Source organism: Typopeltis vanoorti, chromosome 4, assembly GCF_054136105.1.
Source record: "Typopeltis vanoorti isolate ZY-2024b chromosome 4, IOZ_Tvanoo_1.0, whole genome shotgun sequence".
Classification (NCBI taxonomy): Eukaryota; Metazoa; Arthropoda; class Arachnida; order Uropygi; family Thelyphonidae; genus Typopeltis; species Typopeltis vanoorti.
The window spans coordinates 60,892,211-60,918,291 of NC_143552.1; the positions used below are offsets into that span (position 1 = coordinate 60,892,211).

The window sequence follows — 26,081 nt, forward strand, 5'->3', positions numbered from 1 at the left end:
TTTTTAAAAGGCCTAACTATTTTTTATGAAGTACCTCAGATTGAGAAATAATAGTACCATTACTGTAATCTGTAAGTTGTGAACATTTTGGTAGATTACAGGGAGAAAGGAATTATTAAATATTTTGTTCATTCTCTTTGCATTGTAGCCATTTAGATGGGAAGGTCTGACAAATATGGTTAAGTTCAGTTGTGAGAGATCTGTGGTTAGAAAAGATTAATGGCTCTGTTTGCTGTTTTTTGCAAGGTGGGGTTATGAAAAAGTTTGTGAATGTATGACTGCCTATGTGAATTGGTTTTTTTCTAATATGTTTGGACCATGTATATCAACTTATACATGGTCCAAATACATTGTTACTGAGAGGGAAACAGGTGAAGATAGAAATTATATAATTTACTGACCATGATATCAGAATTGTTTAAACATAAATTTTTGATTAAAGGACTAGGTACATTTTTTCTTAATGTTAGAAAATGGCATGGCCTGTGTTTGGGGGAGGATATTAATCTTGCTAACTGGCTAATCTGAAGAATGAGGAATCTGTTGTATCTATGAATTCAGGAAGATCCACAGTAGTTCATTGATTTGTTTTTGGATTTTTTGGTAATCTGTATATTGGAGGGTGAGGTAAACCAGGAACTGAAGATTTGAGGTTTTTAGTCAGTTCAGGAGGTTAGTTTATCTGAATAATTTCCTGTTCCCCCGCTAAGAGTTGGGGTCATAATCTAAAATCTATAAGTAGTGCATTTTTTAGAAAAATGTTCATATTCAATTGTTAACACTCCATTATCCAGTTTACTATTCTTCCTTCCTTTTGGAGGTTTGAAGCCATATCTAACAGAATAGGGCACGGCTATCCAACCTTAGGTAATCCGATGGCCACATTAGAAAAAAAAATTTATCCAAGGGCCGCATCACAATGCATATCTAGTAATTTGATGAGCAGCAGTGACACAACCTCGAAAGCTGAACAAACGAACAACACTAATTGCGCACTAATCGCGTGATCACGTTCCCATGAGTGCCTGGAGCATGCGCATTGGAACAAAACAGTGTAAGAAAGCTTGTTTGACACATCTAATATTTGAAAAACACGTGGGTATATAGTGATGTAAAAACACCAAATAAAATTATCAACATCGAGATTATCGATTAGTGATAGAATTAAAATATCTAATACGCATTCGATTCAAATTGTTATTTTATTTTTTCGCTTGTGAAAATCAAAACCTACAGGCGGGCCACACAAAATTACACTGAAAGTGTAATTTTGTGTGGCAGTGCTTTCGACAGCCCTGGAATAGGATAATTTATTTTTATTCCTGTAGTATCCTATGTCTTTCTACATGTTCTTCTGGCCAGTTCGCCTGTTTTGTGGGACAAAAAACCTGAGTTTTCCTGAGGGGGAAACCATTCCACTTTAATATGAGAATGGCTGACTTACCTGCACTTGAATAGCCCTTGGTAGAAGTGACTTGGAGCATCTTTCATAATTGAACTGTAGACTCAAATACACAAACATCATTGGAAAAAAAAAAAAATGAAAGAATGAAAACAAGAACCAAACCTTGGAGATTCATTGGAAAATCCTGAAGAAAGCATTGACTGATTCAGCCAGAGAGGCCTGTGTTGAGGTTTTCTATCTGTAAGGATAGAAAAATCAGAACTCCACGGTGGAATCAGAAAGTTAAAGAGGTATTGAAGGAAAAGAAAAAAGTATGTCAAAAGTACCTGGCAAGAAAGTCAGCTTGTGCTCTTAGAGAATACAGAGAAAAATGTAAGAAAGCAAAACATTGTGTAAATAGATAAAGAAAAGGCATTGGTAAGATCATAGAAAATAAATATCAGGAAGGTGGCAAATATTCTGGAGACTTGGGAAAAAAAAAAGCTTATAATGAGTACTGTAAAGGGAATTAGAGATAATAATAAATTTAGTTTAATCCTTTATCCAAATGTGAGCAAACAAAGTTTGTGCTTGAAAATATCTCCATGACTGAGGTAAGGTAGTGCAACACCAGGCAACTCGTAGCAAAGGTGAACCAAGCTAACATCACTCCTATCTCAGTATCTCCCATTATAATGCAAAACACATCTTCTTGCAGATATGTATAATGTTATGCATTAAGGGAAGGGCCACTACCCAGACCGGTTTCAACCTTTATAGAGATGATAAAGGAGACATAAAAACTGTGGATAAAGATATTCTTGATATATGTAGGATTACGTCGAAAGATTGCTAAATCAAAAATCAAACAAACAGTGACAGTATAGTGGTAGAAAACACTGAGCAGGAATGTCATCTGGAATATATATATTTGTACTTGAAGTAAAAGCTATCATGTACCTAAAATGGGGTGCTTAAGGGTCAAAGCTGTATAACTGAGAGGAGACCTCCACATAGCCTTTAAAGGAATGCGGAGAACCGACCAGAGCTTCTGACCTAATGTCCAATCCTCACCTTCTCGTGGTGCACCCTGTTGGGTATCTACTTTGATACTGAACGAACGAGGATGGGCTGGCAATTTGGGATTTAGCCGACCAAATTGTATTCTTATTGGTTAAACCAAAATAAAAAATGATGGTACAACATGACAAAATTTCATGCCAGCTGGGGCATCGCCCGGTTAAACAAGGCCCCCGTTGTTTTCAGCAGGGAACCAGGGCGAACAGCGAAAAGTCAGCTACTGGAACAAATCTGAAAACAAACCCCAACTCAACATCACCAGAGTTAAAGATCGGTACTATCAACGTAAGAAGCCTGAATGGCAAAGAAATGGAGCTAGCTGAGGAATTAGATAAGTACCAGATCGACATAATAGGGGTGACTGAAACAAAAAAGAGCAAAACTGGTGAGATCTTTCTGAGCAATAAATACAAAATGTTATATTCAGGCAATGACAATCAAGGAAAAGAAGGAGTAGCCATAGTATTCAACACAAAATACGAGGCTAATCTTCTTGAATGGCAGTCAGTCTCAAGTAGAGTAATGTGGGCAAATATGAGAATGGGGAACTGGACAATGAGACTTATTTGTGCCTATGGTCCCACAGAAGGTTCTACTAAGGTAGAAGTGGATGAATTTTTTGAGGCTTTAGAAAAAGCAACTGACACAATGAAAAAGGAAAAGTTGGTCCTTGTTGGGGATCTAAATAGCAGAGTAGGAAATGATTGTGAGATATACAAAAATATTTTGGGAAAATTTGGAGAAAAGAGCAAAGCTAATAATAATGGCAAACATCTGTTGGATTTCTGCTCAGGACATGGACTGGTTATTACTAACACCATGTTCCAACATAAAAATGTGCACAAATTCACATGGAGAGAAGAGGCTAGGAGTAAGAAAAGTCTCATTGACTATGTTATTGTTGATAGTGATGTTTTCTCCCTGGTGCAGGACACCAGAGTGTACAGAGGATTTGAAATTGGAAGTGATCACTATTTAGTCTTGAGCAGGATAAAATTGAATTTCATATTGAAAAGAATAACATGTAAGAAAGTTTTAAAGCGAATAAAAGTTGAGCAGCTCTCAGATGTGAACTGTAGACTAAAATACAGAAAGATTATTGAAAAGAAAATGAGAGTTTGAGAACAGGAATCAAACCTTGGAGATTCAGTGGCAAACTCTGAAGAAAACATTGATTGATTCTGCCAGAGAGGCATGTGGTGAGGTTGTGTGCAAGGATAAAAAAATCAGAACTCCCTGGTGGACACAGGAAGTTAAAGAGGCAGTGAAGGAAAAGAAGAAAGCATATCAAAAGTCAGCTTTTACTTTTACAGAATACAGAGACAAATGTAAGAAAGCTAAACAGTGTGTAAAACTAGCTAAACAAAAGTCATGGGAGGACTTTGGCAAGAATATAGAAAATAAATATCAAGAAGATGGCAAAATATTCTGGAGGTTGTTGAAGAAGCTTAGGAATGGAGGAAAGAGTGCTGTAAAAGGAGTTAGAGATGATAAAGGTGACATGAAAACAGGAGAAAAAGATATCCTTGAAGTATGGAGTAATTACTTTGAAAAACTGCTAAATGAAACAAGCAGTGATGACAGCACAGTGATAAAAAACACTGACCAGGCATGCAGTCAGGAATACATATCCATACTTGAAGTAGGAAAAGCCATCAAAGGCCTGAAATGTGGGAAGGCAGCAGGAGTAGATGATATTCGACCAGAAATGCTGAAGTATGGTGGTATAAAAGTCTTACAGTGGCTGCACTGCATAGTTCAGAAAGCCTGGACAGAGGGACAAATTCCCGATGATTGGAGTAGAGCTCTCATAGTACCCATATATAAAAAGGGAAATAAAACTGAATGTGAGAATTACAGAGGTATTTCCCTACTGAGTGTTGCTGGCAAGATCTATGCAAGTATACTTGAGAAACGGTTGAGAAGAATTGTGGAAGAAAAGCTTGGTGAAGAACAATCTGGATTCAGGCCAAATAGAGGCTGTCAGGATCAGATCTTCACTTTACGACAAATAGTCGAGAAAGCATGGGAATATAACAAAGATCTGTATTTAAGTTTTGTCGATTTGGAAAAGGCATATGACAAGGTGCCAAGAGAGAGAAGCTATTCATTATGCTACAGTTATATGGTGTCGATGGGGCATTATATCAAGCAATACTTAGTCTTTATTTGAGTTGTAAGTCAGCAGTTAGAATTGAAGGAAGTACAGGAAGATGGTTTAATGTTAAATCTGGTGTGAGACAAGGATGTACATTATCCCCTCTGTTATTCATTATCTATATGGATCAGATTATGAAGGAAAGTGGTGTTAAACCTGATATCAAAATTGGAGATGTTAATGTCAGCTCTTTGCTTTATGCGGATGATGTTATACTTCTAAATAAATCTGCTACAAGTCTGCAAGATTCTCTGACTAAATTGAATAGCTGTTGTAATAGATATGGTATGAAGGTCAGCAATAAAAAGACAAAGACAATGAAAATAGGCAGAATCATTGAAAATGTCAACTCTGTTGTGAATGGAGAACCTGTGGAACAAGTAAAACATTTCAGTTACTTAGGCACGATTTTTACTGAAGATGGTAAATTAAATATAGAAATAGACAACAGAATCAGCAAAGCTGGTATGGTAGGAAGTCAATTGAATAAATTCATATGGAATAAGAAAGAAATTAGTCGGAACACTAAATTAGCTGTATACAAGACAGTGTTCAAACCAGTTTTAACTTATGGATCTGAAAGCTGGGTCAGAAGTAAAACACTTGACCAAAGACTAATGACTGCAGATATGAGAGTCCTGAGAAAGATTAGAGGCGTGAACAGATGACATCAATGGCAATATCATATTAAAAATGAGGATATTAGGAAAGAACTTGACATTGTCAGCATCCAGGAATGCGTTAGCAGAGCTAATCTCTGGTGGTATGGTCACTTAAATAGAATGGGAGAGGAAAGATTAGCAAAACAAGTGTTCTCTGCCAGGTTGGCAGGAAAACGACCCAGAGGAAGACCAAGATATAGGTGGATTGATACGGTACAAAGTGCCTTAGACGATAGAAATATAAGATCTGATAATGTTGGAGTCTTGACATGTAACAGACTGATTTGGAGGAAAGTTGTAGATAGGAAGTTAGTAATGATGTAATTTTTTCATATAGTACTGTCATATCCTGTACACCCCTTGAGGGTACATGGCAGGAATTTGATGATGATGATGTACCTAAAATGTGGAAAAGCAGCTGGAGTAGATGATATTCAGCCGGAAATGCTCAAATATGGAGGTATAAAAGTTCTGCAGTAGCTGCATTGCATAATTCAGAAGGCCTGGTCAGAGGGTCAAATTCCAGATAATTGGAGCAGAACTCTCATAGTACCTATCTATAAAATGGTAAATAAAACTGAATGTGAGAAATTACAAAGATATTTCCTTACTGAGTGTTCCTGGTAAGTTTTATGCAAGTATACTTGAGAAATGGCTAAGAAAGATTCTGGAAGGGAAGCTTGGTGAAGAGCAAGCTGAATTCAGGCCAAATAAAGGTTGTCAGGATCAGATTTTCACTTTAAGACAAATACTTGAGAAATCTTGGGAATATAACAAGGATTTGTATTTAAGTTTTGATGATCTGGAAAAGGCATATGATAAGGTGCCAAGAGGAAGGCTCTTCAAAATGCTACAGTTGTGTAGTGTAAATGGGACATTATATCCAGCAATACATAGTCTCTATTTGAGTTGTAAAGCAACTCAAATAGATTAGAATTGAAGGAGGTACAGGAAAATGGTTTGATGTAAAAGCAGGCATGCAACAAAGAGTGCACATTTTCTCCACTGTTATTCATTATCTACATGGATCACATTGTGAAGGAAAATTGTATTAAATCTGATATCAAAATTGGTGATGTTAATCTTAGCTCTTTATTTTATGCAAATGATGTTATACTTCTCAATAAATCCAGTATAAATCTGCAAGATTCCCTGACTAAATTGAATAACTGTTGTAATAGATTTGGTATGAAAAATCTACAATAAAAGACAAAGACAATGAAAATAAGCGGGAATATTGAAAACATCAATTGCATTCTGAAATGAACCTATATAACAAGTAAAATAAAACATTTCACTATTTAGGCACAATTTTTACTGAAGATGGTAAATTAAATATGGAAATAGACAACAGAATTAGTAAAGCTGGTATGGTAGTCAGTCATTTATATGGAATAAGAAAGAAGTTAGTCAAAACACTAAATTAGCTATATACAAGACAGTGTTCAAACCAATTTTAACATGGATCTAAGAGCTGGATTAGAAATGAAACACTTGATCAAAGACTGGACACCTCTGATATAAGAGTTCTGAGAAATATTAGTCGAGTGAACAGATGGCATCAATGGCTGTATTACATTAAAAATGAGGATATTAGGACAGAACTTGCCATTGTAAGCATTCAGGAATGTGTTAGTAGAGCTGATATCATGTGGTATGATCATTAAATAGAATGGGAGAAGAAAGATTAGCAAAACAAGTGTTCTTTGTCAGGTTGGCAGGGAAAAGATGCAGAGGAAGACTAAGATGTAGATGGATACAGTAAAAAAGCACCTTTAAAGACCTATATATAAGATCTGATAAAATTGGAATCTTGGCAGATAACAGATTAATTTGGAGGAAAATTGTTGATTGGAAGTTAGTAATTGAGTAACTTTTTCATGTAGTACTATCATAATTATCCTGTACACCCCTGAAGGTACACATCAGGAATTTGATGATGATGAAAAGCCTTGATAAGGTTCTTTTTATCCTATACAAGATTCAAACCCGGTTTTTCCAACCAGAGACATCATTAAAACTGACTGAACTATGGAGGCTCTTAATTTACTAGAGAAAAAAAAATAATAAAACTAAAAATAAATAAATAATAGCAATGTGGTCTTTCTGAACACTTGAATAATACGAGGGACATCCAGAAAGTAAATTCCATTTTTAAATATTTTCACTGCAGCGGTGCAATTGCAATCGTGTACATGCATGCTGAGTTTGTTGATTCGTTAGCAAGGCGTTGGTGCCATTTTCAGACATTCTCGCAGTGCGAACGCATCTTGGTGTGTGTTTATAATGTCTAAGAAAATCGAATTGCGTGCCTCATGTGAAATTAGGTCAGTTATCCGTTTCTTGAATGCAAGGAACGTTAAAGCAGCTGAAATTCATCGGCAAATTATTGAGGTTTAAGGAGAACACACAATGAGTGATTCAGTGGTACAAAGATGGGTAAGACTTTTTAATGAAGGAAGGATGGTTGTGCATGATGATCAACGGAGTGGGCAACCATCTTTAGTGACTGACGATTTGGTGCGTTCAGTTGAAGAGAAAATTCACCAGAATAAGGGATTCACTATGACTTTGATCCATGATAACATCCGCCCACACATGGCCGGCATAACACAACAACTTCTTGCCACCTTTGGCTGGGAACAATTCCATCATCCCCCATATAGTCCTGACCTTGCACCAAGCGACTTTCACCTGTTCAAACATCTGAAATCTTTCCTTGATGACCGGCGGTTTCAAGATGACGACGATCAAAGAAGCAGTCGATATGTGGTTTGCATCACAGGTGGCACCTTCTATGACGAAGGTATACAACTGTTGGTGCCCCGTTATGATAAGTGCTTGAACAATGGCAGAAATTATGTAGAAAAGTAGTGAAAGATGTCTACTTTAATTTCCAATAAAGTTTTTTTTGTAAGTATATTTTTGTTTCTCTGACAGCCCATTGGAACTTACTTTCTGGATGTCCCTCGTAATAGCACTCTTAATGCATTTTATTCCTTACTTGACTCTCATTTACTCCTGCATGAGTACCAGTATATCTAAATGTGTGTGTATGTATTGTTTCCTTAAGTTCCAGTTTGACTGATATTATATGGAAAATAATAATTGAATTATTTTAGTTATCATTTCCTTTCAAAAAATGCCAATATAAAGTAGTCCTATAAATCCTTGGAAGAGACCAAATTCTATCATCAGCATCCTCCTCAATTGTATGGGACTTCCTAAGGTCCACAAAGCAAATGTTCCATTACTTACTGTAGTAGACTGCATTGGCTGTCCTTGCTATAAAATTACAAAACATCTTTCTAAATTACTTTCAGCATTCATGTCAAAATCCTTTTCATTTATTAAGAACAGTTCTCATTTTCAGAGAAAATATTTCAATTTTGTCTTCTCCCTCAGTTTTCCATTATTCAACTTTTATATTGTCTATGTTTGATAATGTTCTCCTAACTGAAACATTTGACTTCCTCAGACAAAACCTTCCTGTGGATATTATTTGCCTGTTTCACAAAGTCAGATAAGCTAATGGCTTCAATGAATCTTCTATCAACAATGTCGTTAATAGCTGTAGGGTTTCCTTGTCATCTGCCTGCCTCCTAAAAAAGTGGTACGATGTGTTAACTTTTTTTATGTTAAGGTATCTCTAAAAGAATAGCTAAACTGCTCAGATCATTTGTCCTACAGGTGTCCTCTTGCCCTGTTCACAAGATTTATGCTTTTTTTAGGCTCTGCAAAGGATAAACTTTTGCCTTTAGCCCACTTTGGAGTCTATCAAATTCCAAGCAAGTGTGGGTCTTCATACTTTGGCCAAACTGGCAGATAAGTATTTGTTTGCCATGATTGAACATCTTGATTACATTAAATTCTTTTTTCAGAAGAGTTGGGACTTGCAGAATATGTCACCTCCACCAGACCTCAATTCCTTTTGAAGAAGATTAAGATCCGTCACAAAAGTAATAATATTATGGAACATACCTTGCTTCACCATCCAAATCCAAACAGAAATAGTAGTTAAAAATTATCCCTGTTGTGGAAAATAGTTCTTCATCACACATTTTGTAGTGAATAATTTTTTAAAATGAATTAATGAATTAATACTTTAACTCTTGTTTAAATTTGTATAATTAGGACCTTAATGCATTTTAGACATTAAGGTCTTAACTATACATCTGTTGAGTTTTCCAGTTTTCTCTTCTATTTGTTTAAATTGCAAAAAGTCATACTGAAGTTGCTCTAGACACTAGGACCAAATTCTTTGCTAAACAAAGTCTCACATAAATTAATCCATAGTTAGCCATGATTTCTTTCGTAATTGCTTACATTCCTGTTTGTTGTGTTAATCCTCTTCAAAGTGCTGGCAATCTTCTCAGATGCTTTATAATAACTAGTTTTTGATTATAATCTGTTCATATATCTGAAATAAGAAACAGAAATATCCATCCCCATTTGCTCCAGTGCATTTCACAAAGAATTACAAGAAACTCTAGATAACTAGATATAAAACTTAGTTTTATATTATGTAGAGCTGGAGATTTAAATGCAGAAATAATTAGGAACCAGATAATACCAGGAACAATTTCACGGTTGTTTGTACAGAATTATTACAATTCTGTATAAACAATGAACTGAATATAAGTAGCACATTCTACCAACATAAAGAAAACTATACATGTAGAAATATCTTAGGAAAAAAACATATTCACAATTGACACATAATAACAAATAAAAACATTAGGCCTGAAGAAATAATTGATATCATGGTCTTTACATTTTTTTCTTTTATTTTCATCTTTATATAAGATTTATACAATAAGAATGTATTAAAACAACAAAGAATAAAAGAACTTTAAAAAAAAATTTTTTTTTTGATGAAACACAGAAACGAATCAAAGCTGGGAAAGCTTAAAAAATAAACAATATTAAACAAATATGAAAAGGAGTAGATGAATGCTGTGATACTCAGAAGAAGTTAAACTATTGGCACAAAAGAAAAAGGCTTGTATTTTCTTTTGTTCCAGCATGAAATTCATAATAAAATTTGATAAATAAAGAACTTTTATAGTACACAAAAGCAAATATTGTGATAGAATTCAAGGAACTGAATTCTGTGAGTATATAAACACACCTTTCGATTGAACAAAAATGGTAGAAGAACATTATGCTAAATTGTATGAGGATGTGAAGCTAAAATAACTTGGTCTAAAAACCTAAAAGTTGATGAAGATAGAAATAATATCACAACAAATAGAAAACATTTTAAAAAAATTAGAAATAGAAAAACAGTCAGAATAGGCAAACTGCAGAATGAGTTGTTAAGGTATAGATGAAAAGAAATGATTGATATTTCAGTAATCTATTTTAAAAAGTGTTTTATAAAAAAACAAATACCAGGTAAGCAGAAGAAAAATATTATGGGGTGACCATTTTTAAAAGAGGAGATAAAACAGATTCACTGATGAACCATTGATGAACAACAAGATTTTTTAGATCTGGAAGATCATGCAGAGAGGAGCATTTGCAGTAAAACAATAATAGAAAAATCAGTAGAATATAACACTCTAGTTTTTTTTTGTGCATATGCATTTATGTAAGCATTGGATAGATTTATTTAGTCATTGGATAGTATAAATTACATAATATTTTAAATACAAGGCAAACTAGGCAGAACACCACACACACACACACACACACACACACACACACACAATGCTTATAGACATAACAGACAATACAGAAAGAATGAGCTGCATTATCATAAGCAGTAATCAGGTTTTTAAGACTTGGAGTTATTACTTGGCTGTGACAGGCCACTGATCCTAAAATGTAAGAAAGATGGAATGTGATGGGAATGGGTGAACAAATAGCAAAGTTTATAAAAGATATTTATAGACATTAAATGTGTAATAATGTACTGCAATAATGAAACAAAATAAATAGGAATTATCATTATACAGTCATCTTCATGGAATCAGAAGACTCATTGCATATAGATTCATTATTCACACAATACCTGTCATACCTCTCCTTACACTCATTCATTGATGAAGCTCTCACAACCATCTCTGCATTGCATTCTCCATCATCCAAACAAAAAATCTAGTCCTAACATTATTCTTGCTAACCATATTTCTTAAATAATTTCCATGGGTGATCCCTCATTTCCTCCCTCTCTCCCTTCCTGCCATGTACTGAAAAAAAAGTTTTCAATATCAGTCCTATAAAACCCCTTTAATAACTTATATACTTCTATCATGTCTCCTCTTTTTCACCTATCAGCTAATTTTTGAAGCCCATAGACCTTCAGTCTGTTTTCTCAGGAAGCATTCCATAGATCTGTAGTAATCTTTGTCACTCACCTCTGGATGCTCTCCACTATTTCTTCATCCCATGGAATTCAGATGACCAGATCAGCACTCATTAGTCCCCTTATAAAGAGGAACAATAACTTCCCTATTCCTGTTTGTTAACATATTCTTCAACAACCACATAATCTGATGTGCTGTTTTGACTACCGTTGCAGTATGCTTTTTGAACTTAACTCCCTGTCCACAATCACCTCCAAGTCTGCAGTTCAATGCCATCAGTATAGTACACAACTTGTGATCTCTTCTTCCCAAAGTGCATCACCTTACACTTGGCCACATTAAACTGGCAGCTACTGACCTTTGCCCTTGCTGCTACATGTAGTCTATTCAAGTCACCTGCAGGATCTCTCCATCAACTTCATTTACTATTGCTTGTCCAGTTTTACATTGTCAGCAAACAATTGAATATTTCCCATCAAATCATTTCCTATATCATTGATGTACAAATTAAACAGCATAGGACCAAGTACTGAGCCTTGATTGCCTGCCTTCTTTGGGGCTCATCTTCTCCATAAATCACTCTTTTTTCTGTCTATCACCCAACCTCTAATCCAAATTAACCAGATTCATATCCATCTCCATTTGCTCCAATTTATGCAAGAAAATTACATGTCGAATCCTCTCAGATGCCTTTGCAAAGTCCATAAGTATTAACTCGGTAAACATTTCTTTTATCCATCTTACTTTCTTATATAAAAAGTGAGCAAATTACTAAGGCAAGGCCTCCCCTTCACAAAAGCATATTGTCCCTTATGAAGTATCATATTCCTATCCACCCAGTCCTGAATGCTGTCTTTCACCAATTTCTCCAGTACCTTAACCGCCACTCCTGAGTGTTGATTGGCCTATAAATTGCTATTTCTGTTTTGTAGACTCCTTTATTCAAAAGAACTCTTTAGGATTTCCTTTGGCCTTGTTAGCTACTTTTCTCTCATAATTTGGTCTTTCTTACCATAGAAGTCTTCCTTCTTGCCTGTACCTTGTACTGCATGGGCATACTAATCACATGTTATCTTTATATTCCTTCCACAACTTTTTCTTTGTCTGCAACTCCTGCTGAATGATGCTATTCATTCATCTAACTTCTGACTGGGTATACAGTTCTGATATTGCTTTTATCAAACACTCCTTGACCACCTTCCATGCACCACAAGCATCTCTTCCCCTCCAAATTCTTATGCCATGGCACAGCTGAAAGCTGATTCCTCAGCTTGGTATAATCACCTGCTATGTAATTCTAATATAGCCCTTCTTAACAGAAAATTCTTCATGTCTGGCTGTCTCCCAGGTGAAAAATACATGATTACTTTCCCCATGAAGGGGCAGCGTAGCTAGATCAGTCACCATTAAGTTCTCTGATGCTATGACCAGATCTGCTCGAACCTCATATCCCCCTCCATTACATGCTGTTTTGGGTAATTATCTCTTAGCAGCTGTATAAATTCTGTTTCTTTGCATTTCTTACATTTATTGATTTTTCAATATGATATTCATTTTTATCCTGCTTAAAACTAAGTAGGATTAAGTGATAATGACTTCCAGTTCGAAATCCCCTATATCCTCTTATGTTCTGAACTAGCATGAAAATATGATTATCAACAATAGTCACTGAGGCTTTTTCTTTCGTATTCTCTCCGTGTGAATGTGTGCACATTTTTGTGTTTTATGCTTTAAAAAAACTGGACTAACAGATATCAGAATTTCAGTATACAAAGGAGCAAAGTTTCAGAGTGTAAGCAATGCCCTTGGATCACTGCTGTTAGAATAGCAAACTTTAATTGCCAATTAGTAGTACTGTGAGAACTATGCCTTCTTGCATGGTCCATGGTAAAGTAATGGATTGCCAAAGTAAGAGTGGTCAGTGAAAGAATGAGTTGGAGCTATGATAAATATTGTATGGATTAGAGCAGACTGCATATAATGAGTCATGAAATGCCTTAGAAGTATGTAAATAACAGTCATAATAGTCATTACCATCACATTCTTGATGTGCACCTCACAATAAAGGTTTTCCAGCCTTGTTGACCAAGTGGTTCAAATGCTGCAATGCATAGGCATGGATGTTCATGAATGTCATCTGAAACCAGTACTCTGCTTATTGGGAGGACCTGGAAGTGTCCTATTGAAAAATAGTTCTATGTTTTGTCTCTAGAGCAGGATTTCTGGTGCATCTAGGGGGGGGGGGGGGATCTATATAAGATAACATAAAAATCAGCCTAGCCATCATCATTATCAAATTCCTGGTATATACCCTCAAGGGGTGTACAGGATATGATAGCACTACATGAAAAAATTTACATCATTACTAACTTCCTATCTACAATTTTCCTCCAAATCAGTCTGTTACCTTAAGACTCCAATATTATCAGATCTTCTATTTCTGTCTTTTAAGGCACTTTTTACTGTATCAATCCACTTATATCTTGGTCTTCCTCTGGGTCTTTTTCCTGCCAACCCAGCAAAGAACACTTGTTTTGCTAATCTTTCCTCTCCCATTCTGTTTAAGTGACCATACCACCTGAGATTAGCTCTGCTAACACATTCCTGGATGCTGACAATGTAAAGTTCTTTCCTAATATCTCGTTTTTAATATGATATTGCCATTGATGCCATCTGTTCATGCCCCTAATCTTTCTCAGGACTCTCATATCTGCAGTCTCTAGTGTTTGGTCAAGTGTTTTGCTTCTAACCCAGCTCCCAGATCCATCAGTCACCACAAGTTAAAATTGGTTTGAACACTGTCGTGTATATAGCTAATTTAGTGTTTTGACTAATTTCTCTCTTATTACATATAAATTTATTCACTTGACTTCCTACCATACCAGCTTTGTTGATTCTGTTGTATATTTCCATATTTAATTTACCATTTTCACTAAAAATCATGCCTAAGTAGCTGAAATGTTTTACTTGTACTATAGTAGCAAGACTTATACGTTGGTTAGACATAACTGGTAATTAGTTTACGGAATTAACAACGCATATAAAGTATATTACTTAAAGGTAACTTTAATGAATAACTTCTATATTTCGGCAACGTCACATTGCCATCTTCAGGAACATAAAGATATGGTATGTGCACTCAGGAACTAACACAAAGCAAATGAGGAAGAAAGCAAGAAACTAATATTGTTCCTAAAGTCCTTGCCGATGAAAACAAAACCTTACGGGCGCTAGAGGAAGAGCTTTTGAATACACTCAGCCTTGATCTATGGTCTATACTTCATGACATCTCATGCGCATCGGCAAGAAAGGAATTCGAAAAAATACGTTGTCGGCACGTGAAAAAATACGAAAACCTGACAAAGACTTCTACTTCCATACCTCAGCCACCACTCAACGCTGTAGTCAACCTCTCGTCGGCAGTTTTAAAGCCTGAAGCACTCATCGCACTTTCACTTGGTCACAATTTCTCCCTAGCTCCTAAAAGGATACCTGCTGAAGAAATCATGATCCAAATAGAGTGTGGAATTCGCAACCTGCCTAACCATATCGCCAACAACGTAAGACTGGATGTAGTCGGTGTTCTCACTAAAGCCAAACCTCCAAAATCCAACTTATCCAAAAACGAATATACAGCCCTACAAGAATTGAAAAACAACAAAAAAATAGTAATCACCAAAGCTGATAAGGGAAGCGCCACTGTGGTACTCAATCAAAAAAACTACCAAAGTAAGCTAAATTCTTTAGTACTAGACCGTACTACTTACCTCCCCATTGAATATAATCCGACCAGCTCTCAGATTAGAACTATCCACAGACTCCTTAAGAAAGTCACTTCTTGGCCTGTGGAAGTCACTAACAAACTTAAACCTTATAACTCTAGACCCCCCCCGATTATATGGACTCCCAAAAATACATAAACCAAATGTGGCATTGCGTCCCATAGTGGATGGCATTGATTCCTCCACATATAAATTAGCCAAACATTTAGCCAAAATGCTCACACATTACACTGGCAACACACCATCACACAAAAAACTCAGCCCACTTTAAAGCCAGTATAGAAAACCTTACACTCCAACACACTGACATAATGGTCAGTTTTGACGTCCCCTCCCTATTCATTAATGTCCCACTCAGAAACCCTTGAGCTCATCCAAGCCAAGTTTCCTCCCAATATCTCAGCCCTATTTCAGTTCACAATGAACTCAGGCTATTTCGTTTGGCAAGGAAAGTTCTACAAACAGATAGAGGGGACAGCCATGGGTTCACCACTTTCCCCACCCTTGGCCAATTTCTTTATGGAGACATTTGAAGAGAAAGCCTTAAACTCCGCCCCACAAAAACCCACTATTTGGCTTCGTTATGTGGATGATGTGTTTGCTATTTGGCCACATGGCTCAGACACACTCCTCTCCTTCCTAGCACACTTAAACAACCAACACCCCAGAGTCCAGTTCACCTTAGAAAAAGAGGAAAACAACACCCTCCCCTTCCTAGACACTTTAATCACCCGCCAGCTTGATGGATCTCTGGTTTTCTCTGTTTACAGAAAACCCACCCACACTGGCAGATACATTTACCAGCAATCCCCCCCCCCTCACAACAATATGGGGTGATAAAAACACTATATAACAGGGCAAAATTAATCTGCTCAGATGACAAGGCCCTGACTATTGAACTAAACCACATCCTGAACACTTTCTTAGCCAATGGCTATAACCCAAAAAAAATCCAAAAAATACTAAAACCTGTAAACCACAACCCCCCCCCCCTCCACAATAAAGATTACACCAAGTCTATCACCATCCCCTACGTCCAGGGCACCTCTGAGAAAATAACCAATATCCTCAAAAAATATGACCATACTTCCTGTTACAGACCATATAAAAAGTTGGCATCCCTTATCTGCTCTACCAAAGACCAACCACTTCCCCTAGACCTACCTGGTGTATACCAGGTCCCTTGCAGCTGCAAATTGTCCTACTTTGGCCAAACAGGCAGAACAACAAATATCAGGATTTCAGAACACCAAGTCTACATCCGGTTTCACCAGTACAGCCGCTCTGGGCTGGCAGACCATGCCTTAGATACCCACCATAAAATTCGTTGGAAGAAAACAAAAATAATCCATCGCAGCAAGTTTAAATACGAAAGATTATTCAAAGAATCTTCAGCAGCTCTAAAAAACGTTCCTATCTTCAACAAATTTGGGAGACTTTCATTATGAGAACTTTAGCCCAACTGCCAAGACTACCAAATTAGCCCGCAAGAGGGCACCATTAGGACTTTAGGAACAATATTAGTTTCTTGCTTTCTTCCTCATTTGCTTTGTGTTAGTTCCTGAGTGCACATACCATATCTTTATGTTCCTGAAGATGGCAATATGACGTTGCCGAAATATAGAAGTTATTCATTAAAGTTACCCTTAAGTAATATGCTTTATATGCGTTGTTAATTCCGTAAACTAATTACCAGTTATGTACTATAGGTTCTCCAATGCAGTTGATATTTTCAATGTCTCTTCCTATTTTTATTATCTTTGTCTTTTTAATGCTGACCTTCATACCATATCTATTACAACCGTTATTCAATTTAGTCAGGGAATCTTGCAGACTTGTAGCGGATTTATTTAGAAGTATAGCATCATCCCCATTAAGCAAAGAGCTGAGATTAACATTTCCAATTTTGATATCTGGCTTAGTACAACTTTCCTTCATAATGTGATCCATATAGATAATGAATAACAGAGGGTATAATGTACATCCTTGTCTGACACCAGATTTAACATTAAAACACCTTCCTGTACTTTCTTCAATTCTAACTGTTGACTTACAACTCAAATAAAGACTAAGTATTTCTTGATATAATGCCCCATTGACACCATATAACTGTAGTGTTTTGAATAGCTTCTCTCTTGGGAACTTGTCACATGCATTTTCCAGATCTACAAAACTCAAGTACAGATCTTTGTTATATTCCATGATTTCTCAACTATCTTTATGACAGATAGTTGAGAGATAGTCGAACATCTGATCCTGACATCCTCTATTTGGCCCGAATCCTGCTTGTTCTTCACCAGGCTTCTCTTCCACAATCCTTCTCAACTGTTTCTCAAGTATACTTGCATATATCTTACCAGGAACACTCAGTAATGAAATACCTCCGTAATTCTCACATTCAGTTTTATTTCCCTTTTTGTATATGGATATATTGTGAGAGCTCTACTCCAATTATCTGGAATTCGTCCCTCTGTCCAGGCGTTCTGAACTATGCAGTGCGGCCACTGTAAGACTTTTATACCTCCATACTTGAGCATTTCTGGTAGAATATCACCTCCTGCTGCCTTTCCACATTTCAGGCTTTTGATGACTTTTTCTACTTCAAGTATGGATATGTATTCCTAACTACATGCCTGGTCAGTGTTTTTTTACCACTGTGCTGTCATCACTGCTTGTTTCATTTAGCAGTTTTTCAAAGTAATTACTCCATACTTCAAGGATATCTTTTTCTCCCATTTTCATGTCACCTTTATCATCTCTAACTCCTTTTACAGCACCCTTTCCTCCATTTCTAAGCTTCTTCAACAACCTCCAGAATATTTTGCCACCTTCTTGATATTTATTTTCTATGTTCTTGCCAAAATCCTCCCATGACTTTTGTTTAGCTAATTTTACACAGTTTTTAGCTTTCTTACATTTGTCTCTGTATTCTCTATGAGCACAAGCTGACTTATTTGCCAGGAATCTATTAGACAGTAAAAGGAAGGCGATATGATTGAGATATATAAACAGGTAAGTGGTAATTGCTGGATTAATTAAGTAATTACTCCATACTTCAAGGATATCTTTTTCTCCTGTTTTCATGTCACCTTTATCATCTCCAATTCCTTTTACAGCACTCTTGCCTTCATTTCTGAGCTTCTTCAACAACCTCCAGAATATCTTACCACCTTCTTGATATTTATTTTCTGTGTTCTTACCAAAGTCTTCCCAGGAGTTTTGTTTAGCTAGTTTTACACGGTGTTTAGATTTCTTACATTTGTCTCTGTATTCTCTAAGAGCACAAACTGACTTATTTGCCAGGAACTTTTGATATGTTTTCTTCTTTTCCTTCACTGTCTCTTTTACTTCCTGTGTTCACCATGGAGTTTTGATTTTTCTATCCTTGCAGACAACCTCACCACATGCCTCTCTGGCTGAATCAATAATATAATCAATCAGTGTTTTTTTCAGACCTTGCCATTGAATCTCCAAGGATTGGTTCCTGTTCCCAAATGCTTTCATTTTTTCTGGAATAATATTTGTATATTTTAATCTGCAGTTCACATCTGAGAGTTGCTCAACTTTTATTCACTTTAAAACTTTCTTACATGTTATTCTTTTCAATCATCATCATCAAATTCCTGCCATGTACCCTCAATGGGTGTACAGGATATGATAGTACTACATGAAAAAAATTACATCATTACTAACTTCCCATCTACAATTTTCCTCCAAATCAGTCTGTTACTTGTCAAGACTCCAACATTATCAGATCTTATATTTCTGTCGTCTAAGGCACTTTGTACTGTATCAATCCACCTATATTTTGGTCTTCCTCTGGGTCGTTTTGCTGCCAACCTAGCAGAGAATTCTTGTTTTGCTAATCTTTCTTTGCCCATTCTGTTTGAGTGACCATACCACCTGAGATTAGCTCTGCTAACGCATTCCTGGATGTTGGCAATGTCAAGTTCTTTCCTAATATCCTCATTTTTATAATGATATTGCCGTTGATGCCATCTGTTCATGCCTATAATCTTTCTCAGGACTCTCATATCTGCAGTCTCTAATCTTTCGTCAAGTGTTTTACTTCTGACTCAAGACTAAATGGTGATCACTTCCAGTTTCAATTCCTCTGTACACTCTGGCGTCTTGTACCAGTGGTAAAACATCAATATCAACAATAACATAGTCAATGAGACTTTTCTTATTTCATGCCTCTTCTCTCTATGTGAATTTGTGCACATTTTTATGTTGGAATATTGTGTTAGTAATAACAGTCCATGTCCTGAGCAAAAATCCAACAGATGTTTGCCATTATTATTAGCTTTGCTCTTTTCTCCAAATTTTTCCAAAATATTTTTTGTATGTCTGACAATCATTTCCTACTCTGCTATTTAGATCCCCAACAAGGACCAACTTTTCCTTTTTCATTGTGTCAGTTGCTTTCTCTAAAAGCCTCAAAAAATTCCTCCACTTCTATCTTAGTAGAACCCTCTTGGGGACCATAGGCACAAATAAGTCTCATTGTCCAGTTCCACCATTTTCATCAGTGGCATCATTCTTATCATCAGCTTAGCCTACACAGATTATCAATGTTTACAACATAAAAAGAACATGTTGCATCTGACTAGAGGTAACTAAGTTGGTAGTACCTACATCTGCTCTTAACAAAAATTATATTTGATATTTACTGATAAGATTGCTAAATTAGTTGTTCATTGGCAGGTCACATTCACGAAGCTTTCCTTAAAACATTCACACCTTCAAAACTATTTGAAGCAGTTGCCGGAAAGGTGATTGTAGTTAACAGTTTTATTATTTAAATTATTATGGATTCTCTTTGTTGATTAAAAAAAGTTACATGATGATTTATATTTGATATGAAATTTTATGACACACACACAAATATATATCCTTATTTATCATCTGCTCTGCTTTTTTCTTTAGGTATAATGAATACTGTGGGATCAGTGCCAGGTAGGAATATCAGGCATTTATTAATTATCTGGGAAGTCCTATCAAAATTGATAGCTTTCTGTTGTTTTATTATTATTTTAGTCTTCATATTCATCATATTTGTTATTAGTTGTAACAGTGATTTGTAATAATGAGTGAATTCACTCACTGTTACAAATTTCAGAATATTGTTGCAAAAGTTACAGACATGAAAAGATTTACCAGATTCATTTTATGAAAACTTCATTTCCTGCAGAATTTTTAGCCAAGCCTCATGGCACATGTTACATGTAAACAGTTAGGTTACAAAAATGATATAAGTAAAATAGAATATTTCCAGTTAAATGTATAGCAAATAATCTAGTCAAATTGTTGGATGTCTATCAGAATTACTAATGTGACATGTGATATTACAGGTAAAGAGCTTGGTCTAAAGTACCAAGAAATATGTCTATATTGGTCTATAGAATATGTCAAGATAAATTTATTGCAAGTAAACTAGAATAAAATATATTGAGTTCAATGCATAACAAGCAGAATGTAAAATTTTAATTTAAATGTATAACAGTAAAATTTCTAATGTGACATGTGGTATTACAGGTAAAGAGCTTGGTCTAAAGTACCATTATTTCATAGTAATTACACAAAAGACAAGAAAATAAAACTAGCAAAATTGTTGGACATTTATCAGAAGTACTCATAAAGTTAGTCAAGTGTGAAATAATTGTTTCAGTTTAAATTTGGTCTGTGGGGTATAGCTTTGTCATTCTTTATATAGTCTTTAAAGTAGGAAATGACTTTTATGGAAGGCCATTCCATTCTGTTCCATTAAATCAGTGAATGGAAAAACAGCGTGCTGAGCAAGACCAGATTTATTGGCTTTAGGTGTAGTATTGCTGTTCCTTACCAATTTCTCTATTGGACTAAAATATGGCAGGATATATGAACAAGATACACTGTAAAATCTTGTCTGTTACAATGGATTTAACTTGTCTTTTGATGAATATAAGAAAAAGGTAACTTGTGCCGGATGAAAAGTAACTAGTAAGCTTTTTTGAATTGCATATTCCTTATTATTTCTGGTGATGGAGGGGGTGAGAGAAGACGCGCCTTGGACTATGTTGTATGCAGATGACATCGTGCTGTGTGCAGAATCAAGAGAAGAAATGGTAGCTAAACTGGAAAATTGGAGGAAAGTACTGGAAGAGAGAGAGAGGGGGGGGGTATGAGACTGAGCAGGAGTAAGACGGAGTATATGTGTTGCAAAGTGGATGGCAGCCAGGAGACAGATCTGGAGCTAGAAGGAAATGTCATCAGGAAAGTCAGTGACTTTAGATACTTAGGTTCAACAATGAAAGAGGATGGTGAGGCTGAGAAGGAAGTGGGATGGAGGAACTGGAGAGAGATGACTGGAGTGCTATGCGATACAAGGGTGCCAATCAATCTAAAGGAAAAATCTACAGGACAGTGGTGAGACCAACTGTGATGTATGCTATGGAAACTGTGGCCCTGAGGAAAAATAACATCAGCAGGATGGAGGTAGCAGAGATGAGAATGCTTAGGTGTATGTATGGTGTGACCAGAAAGGATCGTCTGAGAAATGACTGTGTAAGAGTCACAGTGAAAGTCGCGAACTCAGGAGCAAAGATACAGGAGGCAAGGTTAAAAGTTTATTTTTCACTTGGTTAGACTATAATAAATTTAGTTTAATCCTTTATCCAAGTGTGAGCAAACAAAGTTTGCACCTGAAAGTATCTTCAGGACTGGGGTAAGGAAGTACAACACCGGGCAACTCGTTGCCAAGGTGGAGCAAGCTAACATCACTCCTGTCTCAGTATCTCCCATAATGCAAAACACATCTCCTTGTGGATATGTATAATGTTATGCATTAAGGGAAGGGCCACAACTTATTTCTAATCTAAGTTCTAGAATTCTCTTGCTCCAGTATTTGTAATGTGTGATACTCAGAATCATTTAGGGTGAACTGTAAATTGTGGTAGTAGATACTGTCATTTGAGATTTAGTGAGGAATAACAGATTGGGTTTTGATGTAAGTAGGAATATAAAATTTTTATTTATTTATTATGGTGATTATTATTATTTCATGACACTTCCAAGGACTCATCATGGGAAAAATATTTGTATATTGTTGTGTTGCACTGAGGTCTCTGATGTTGAGGTAATTTTTTTTTTGTCATGATAATTTTGTGCATGGGTTGGCAAGTGTGGGATTTTTGTGGGAGATTTTTTTTTGTTCATGGCTTGTGTAAAGATAACAGTTATTATTATTATCAACCAAGACCCCATGGAGTCAAAGACTCATCTAGGAGGTCCTTTTATCAAACACACAGCTCATCATACTGTGCTTTAAACACACTCAAATTCTCTGCAGACACCACACTCTCAGGCAAGGCATTCCAATCATTCACAACTCTGCATGAAAAAAACCTGCTTCTTACTCCCCTACTCACACCCTCTTTATACAGTTTCCAGGGATGACCTCTGGTTCTCCCCTGATCTCCCACTATTTTCTGTAGAACCTCTCCAGTATTGATCCTATAACAACTCGTTAATAATTTGTATTTCTCTATCACATCTCCCCTCTTCCTCCTGTCCACCAGACTCTGCAAGTTGCATCTTCTCAATCTTTCCTCATACTCAACATTCCAGAGGTTAGAAACTACCTTAGTCAGCCGCCTCTGAACCCTTTCCAACATCTCTTCATCCTTCTGAAAACCAGGTGACCAAATCTGGGAACAATAGTCCATGTGTGGCCTAATCAAAGCCTTATACAATGCAACAAGAATCTCCCTACTTCTACACATCAGTGTCCTCTGCATCATTCCCAGAAGCCTTTGTGTTGTCTTCATAATTTTGGCTATGTGTCCCCTAAATTTCAAGATCCTTATCCATTATCACCCCCAGATCTCTTATTTGCTCCACCTCTGACAATATCCTCACCAAGCATAAATTCTGCATCTCATTTTTGTTTTCCAAATTTTAAAACCTTACATTTTGCAACATTGAATTCACATCCCCATTTCCATGCCCAATCACTCAATCTATTCAAGTCTTCCTGTAAGGCCACAACATCTTCACTACACTTCATGGTTCGTCCCAACTTTGCTTCATCTGCAAACAACTGAATATCTCCATCCAAATCTTCACCAATATCATTAATATACAAGTTAAACAGCAATGGCTCTAAAACAGACCCTTGAGGCACACCACTAGTTACTTTCCTTTTCCTGGATATCGCTCCCTCATACACAACTTGTTCATACCTATCAGACAGCCAGTCTCCAATCCAACGAACTAATCTAATATCCAACACCATCCACTCCAGTTTGACTATCAACTTATCATGCGGTAATCTTTCAAAAGGCTTTGCAAAATCTAAGTATATTACTGTGTATCCTTCTCCTCTGTCCATGGAAGCAGTCACCTTATTGTAATAAGTAAGCAGATTACTAAAACACGGACCTCCCTTTAGTAAATCCATGCTATCCATGAAAGATAATACCATTGTTGTCAACCCAATTCTGAATCCTAGTTCTCACAAGCGTCTCCAACAACTTAACTACAACACCTGACATGCAGATAGGCCTATTGTTTGATGCCAGAGTTCTGTCTCCTTTATGAAGCAGCACAATCTTGCCCGCCTTCCACTTCTTAGGAACTTGACTCAGTGCAAGACTCGTATTAAAAAAATATGTCAAGGCCAGCGTCAACTCCCTGGCACATTCCATCAGAATACGCGGTGATATATTATCAAGTCCCACAGCCTTATTTACATCTAGTTTACTCAACTCCCCAAATACCTCTTGCTCACTTACAGTCAGTCTCTCTTCCCCATCATCAACTGCTCTCAGTCTCTCCATGAAGTCACATTTACAAGATTGAAAGAACTTTATGAACTGCTCATTTAGTATCTCCACCACACATTCTGCAACAGCTGTCTTTATATCATTTTCTCCAATCAGTGTTATCCTTCCATAATCATTCTTTCTTTTGCTGGCTACATATTGAAAGAACTCCCTAGGATTCTTTTTGGCTTCATTAGCTAACTGCTGTTCATAGCTCTCTTTAGCTACCCTCACCAACCAAGTCACCCTCCTTGCCTGGTCTTTGTAGACCTCATGGAATTGGTTATTTCCACTTCTCTTATGCTGCCTCCATAATGCCCTTTTTCTCTGTATTGCATGCTTAATCTCTTTATTCATCCATTTCACACCTACCTTGGTTAACCTTCTCACCCTTGGAATACATTTAGACATTGCATCTACTAGATAGTTTTTGAAATTCCCCGAAGCTGCATTGATCTCTTTTTCAACTAACTCCTCATTCCATGCTACACCTGCAAGCTGTCTCCTGAGCTCTTCATAATCACCCCCCCCCCCGTAGTTCCACGTATATTTGGAACTACACAGAGGTCCTCGCACTGCTGGCAACCACCCAGGTAATCACCTCATGGTCACTCTCACCAATTGGTGGACGATTTGACACCTTATATATAATTACATTCTCTGATGAGATGACCAAATCCAAGACCCTCAATCCTCGTGTGCCCTCTGTTACATACTGTCTGAGGTAGTTTTCCCTCAAAAACTCAAGAAACTAATTTTCTTTACTTTCAGTTGCTATCTCATCATGATCACTCTTTTCTTATTTACTTGGCTTATGTATACTGCCTCAAAACCACTGGAACTATTTCCCCTCTTGCATCTCTACTTTGTATGGATATTACTCTTTCTCTATTATCAATAGCACTCCCCCTCCCTTTTTACCCCTTCTATCCTCACGAAACACATCATATCCTTTCATTTCTATTCCTGTCAGGATGTTGTCCTCATCTAACAATAAATAATCTTATCTCATTTCTTTGTCATAGATATTCATTGCATTTTCCCTGCAGATACTTCATACTCCTGTCCTGCTAAAGAGACATAAAGCTTGGTCCCATGCGTAGGATTTTTCCTCCATCATAGTATGCTTGGAAAAAATGGAGCAGTAGTTTCATCTTCCAGCTATGACATATGAAAGTAAAACTTAGACGTTGAATAAAAAATTGACTGCCTGGTTGATGACTTCTAGAAGAAAATGCAAAGATCAGTGCTTAGTATTATAATCAGCAGTTGGAGAGACTGCAAAACTCTTTCCCGAGTGCCCCCGGCAAACGGAAATAAACAAGTGTACGAAAGGAATAATAAGCTTATGATTGGGAGTATTTCAGAAATGAAGGAAGGAAGGAGTGTTGTATGTTGTATGGTGACTCGTTAGTAAGAGGTGTGATAGATGAGAATTTGATGAAATCATACTTACTGGGTGCGAAAATTAAGGATGTAAGTGAGAGTATTAGTGCGCAGAAGCTGAGGGTGAAAGAAATGATAGTCATAGCGGGAACAAATGATTTGAAAGGAGATAAATTTGATATGAGAGAGGATGTGAAGGAATTATTAGAGGTAACGAAAGAAAAGAGTGACAGAGTTAGGATAGTGAGTCTGTTGCCACGGTATGACAGAGAAGAGTTTTAGAAGGAAGGCCATAATTGCAAATGACTTTACGCGCAGGTTATGTAGACGGTGTGGTGTGGAGTGAGTTTGATGGGCGAAAGGATTTGTACAAGATGGATGGCTTGCATTTGAATGGATTTGGTGTGTGAAGACTGGAAAAAGTGTTGCTGAGTGAAGTGAGAGTGGATGTGCAAAATCAGGGAAACTAGAATTATTAGGGGAGGAAGTGGATATGCAGACATCAGTGAGGCAG

At 36.6% G+C, this 26,081-nt stretch overlaps 1 protein-coding gene across 1 annotated transcript in view; it reads left to right on the plus strand.

The window, feature by feature from the left end:
• Window positions 1-26,081, plus strand: part of LOC150107355 (voltage-gated purine nucleotide uniporter SLC17A9-like) — a 235,909-nt gene that overhangs the window by 186,588 nt on the left and 23,240 nt on the right. Inside the window, exon 11 of the mRNA XM_090391830.1 lies at window positions 20,307-20,336. Coding sequence (XP_090247956.1) covers window positions 20,307-20,336 — 30 coding nt within the window. The remainder of the gene's footprint in view (window positions 1-20,306; window positions 20,337-26,081) is intronic.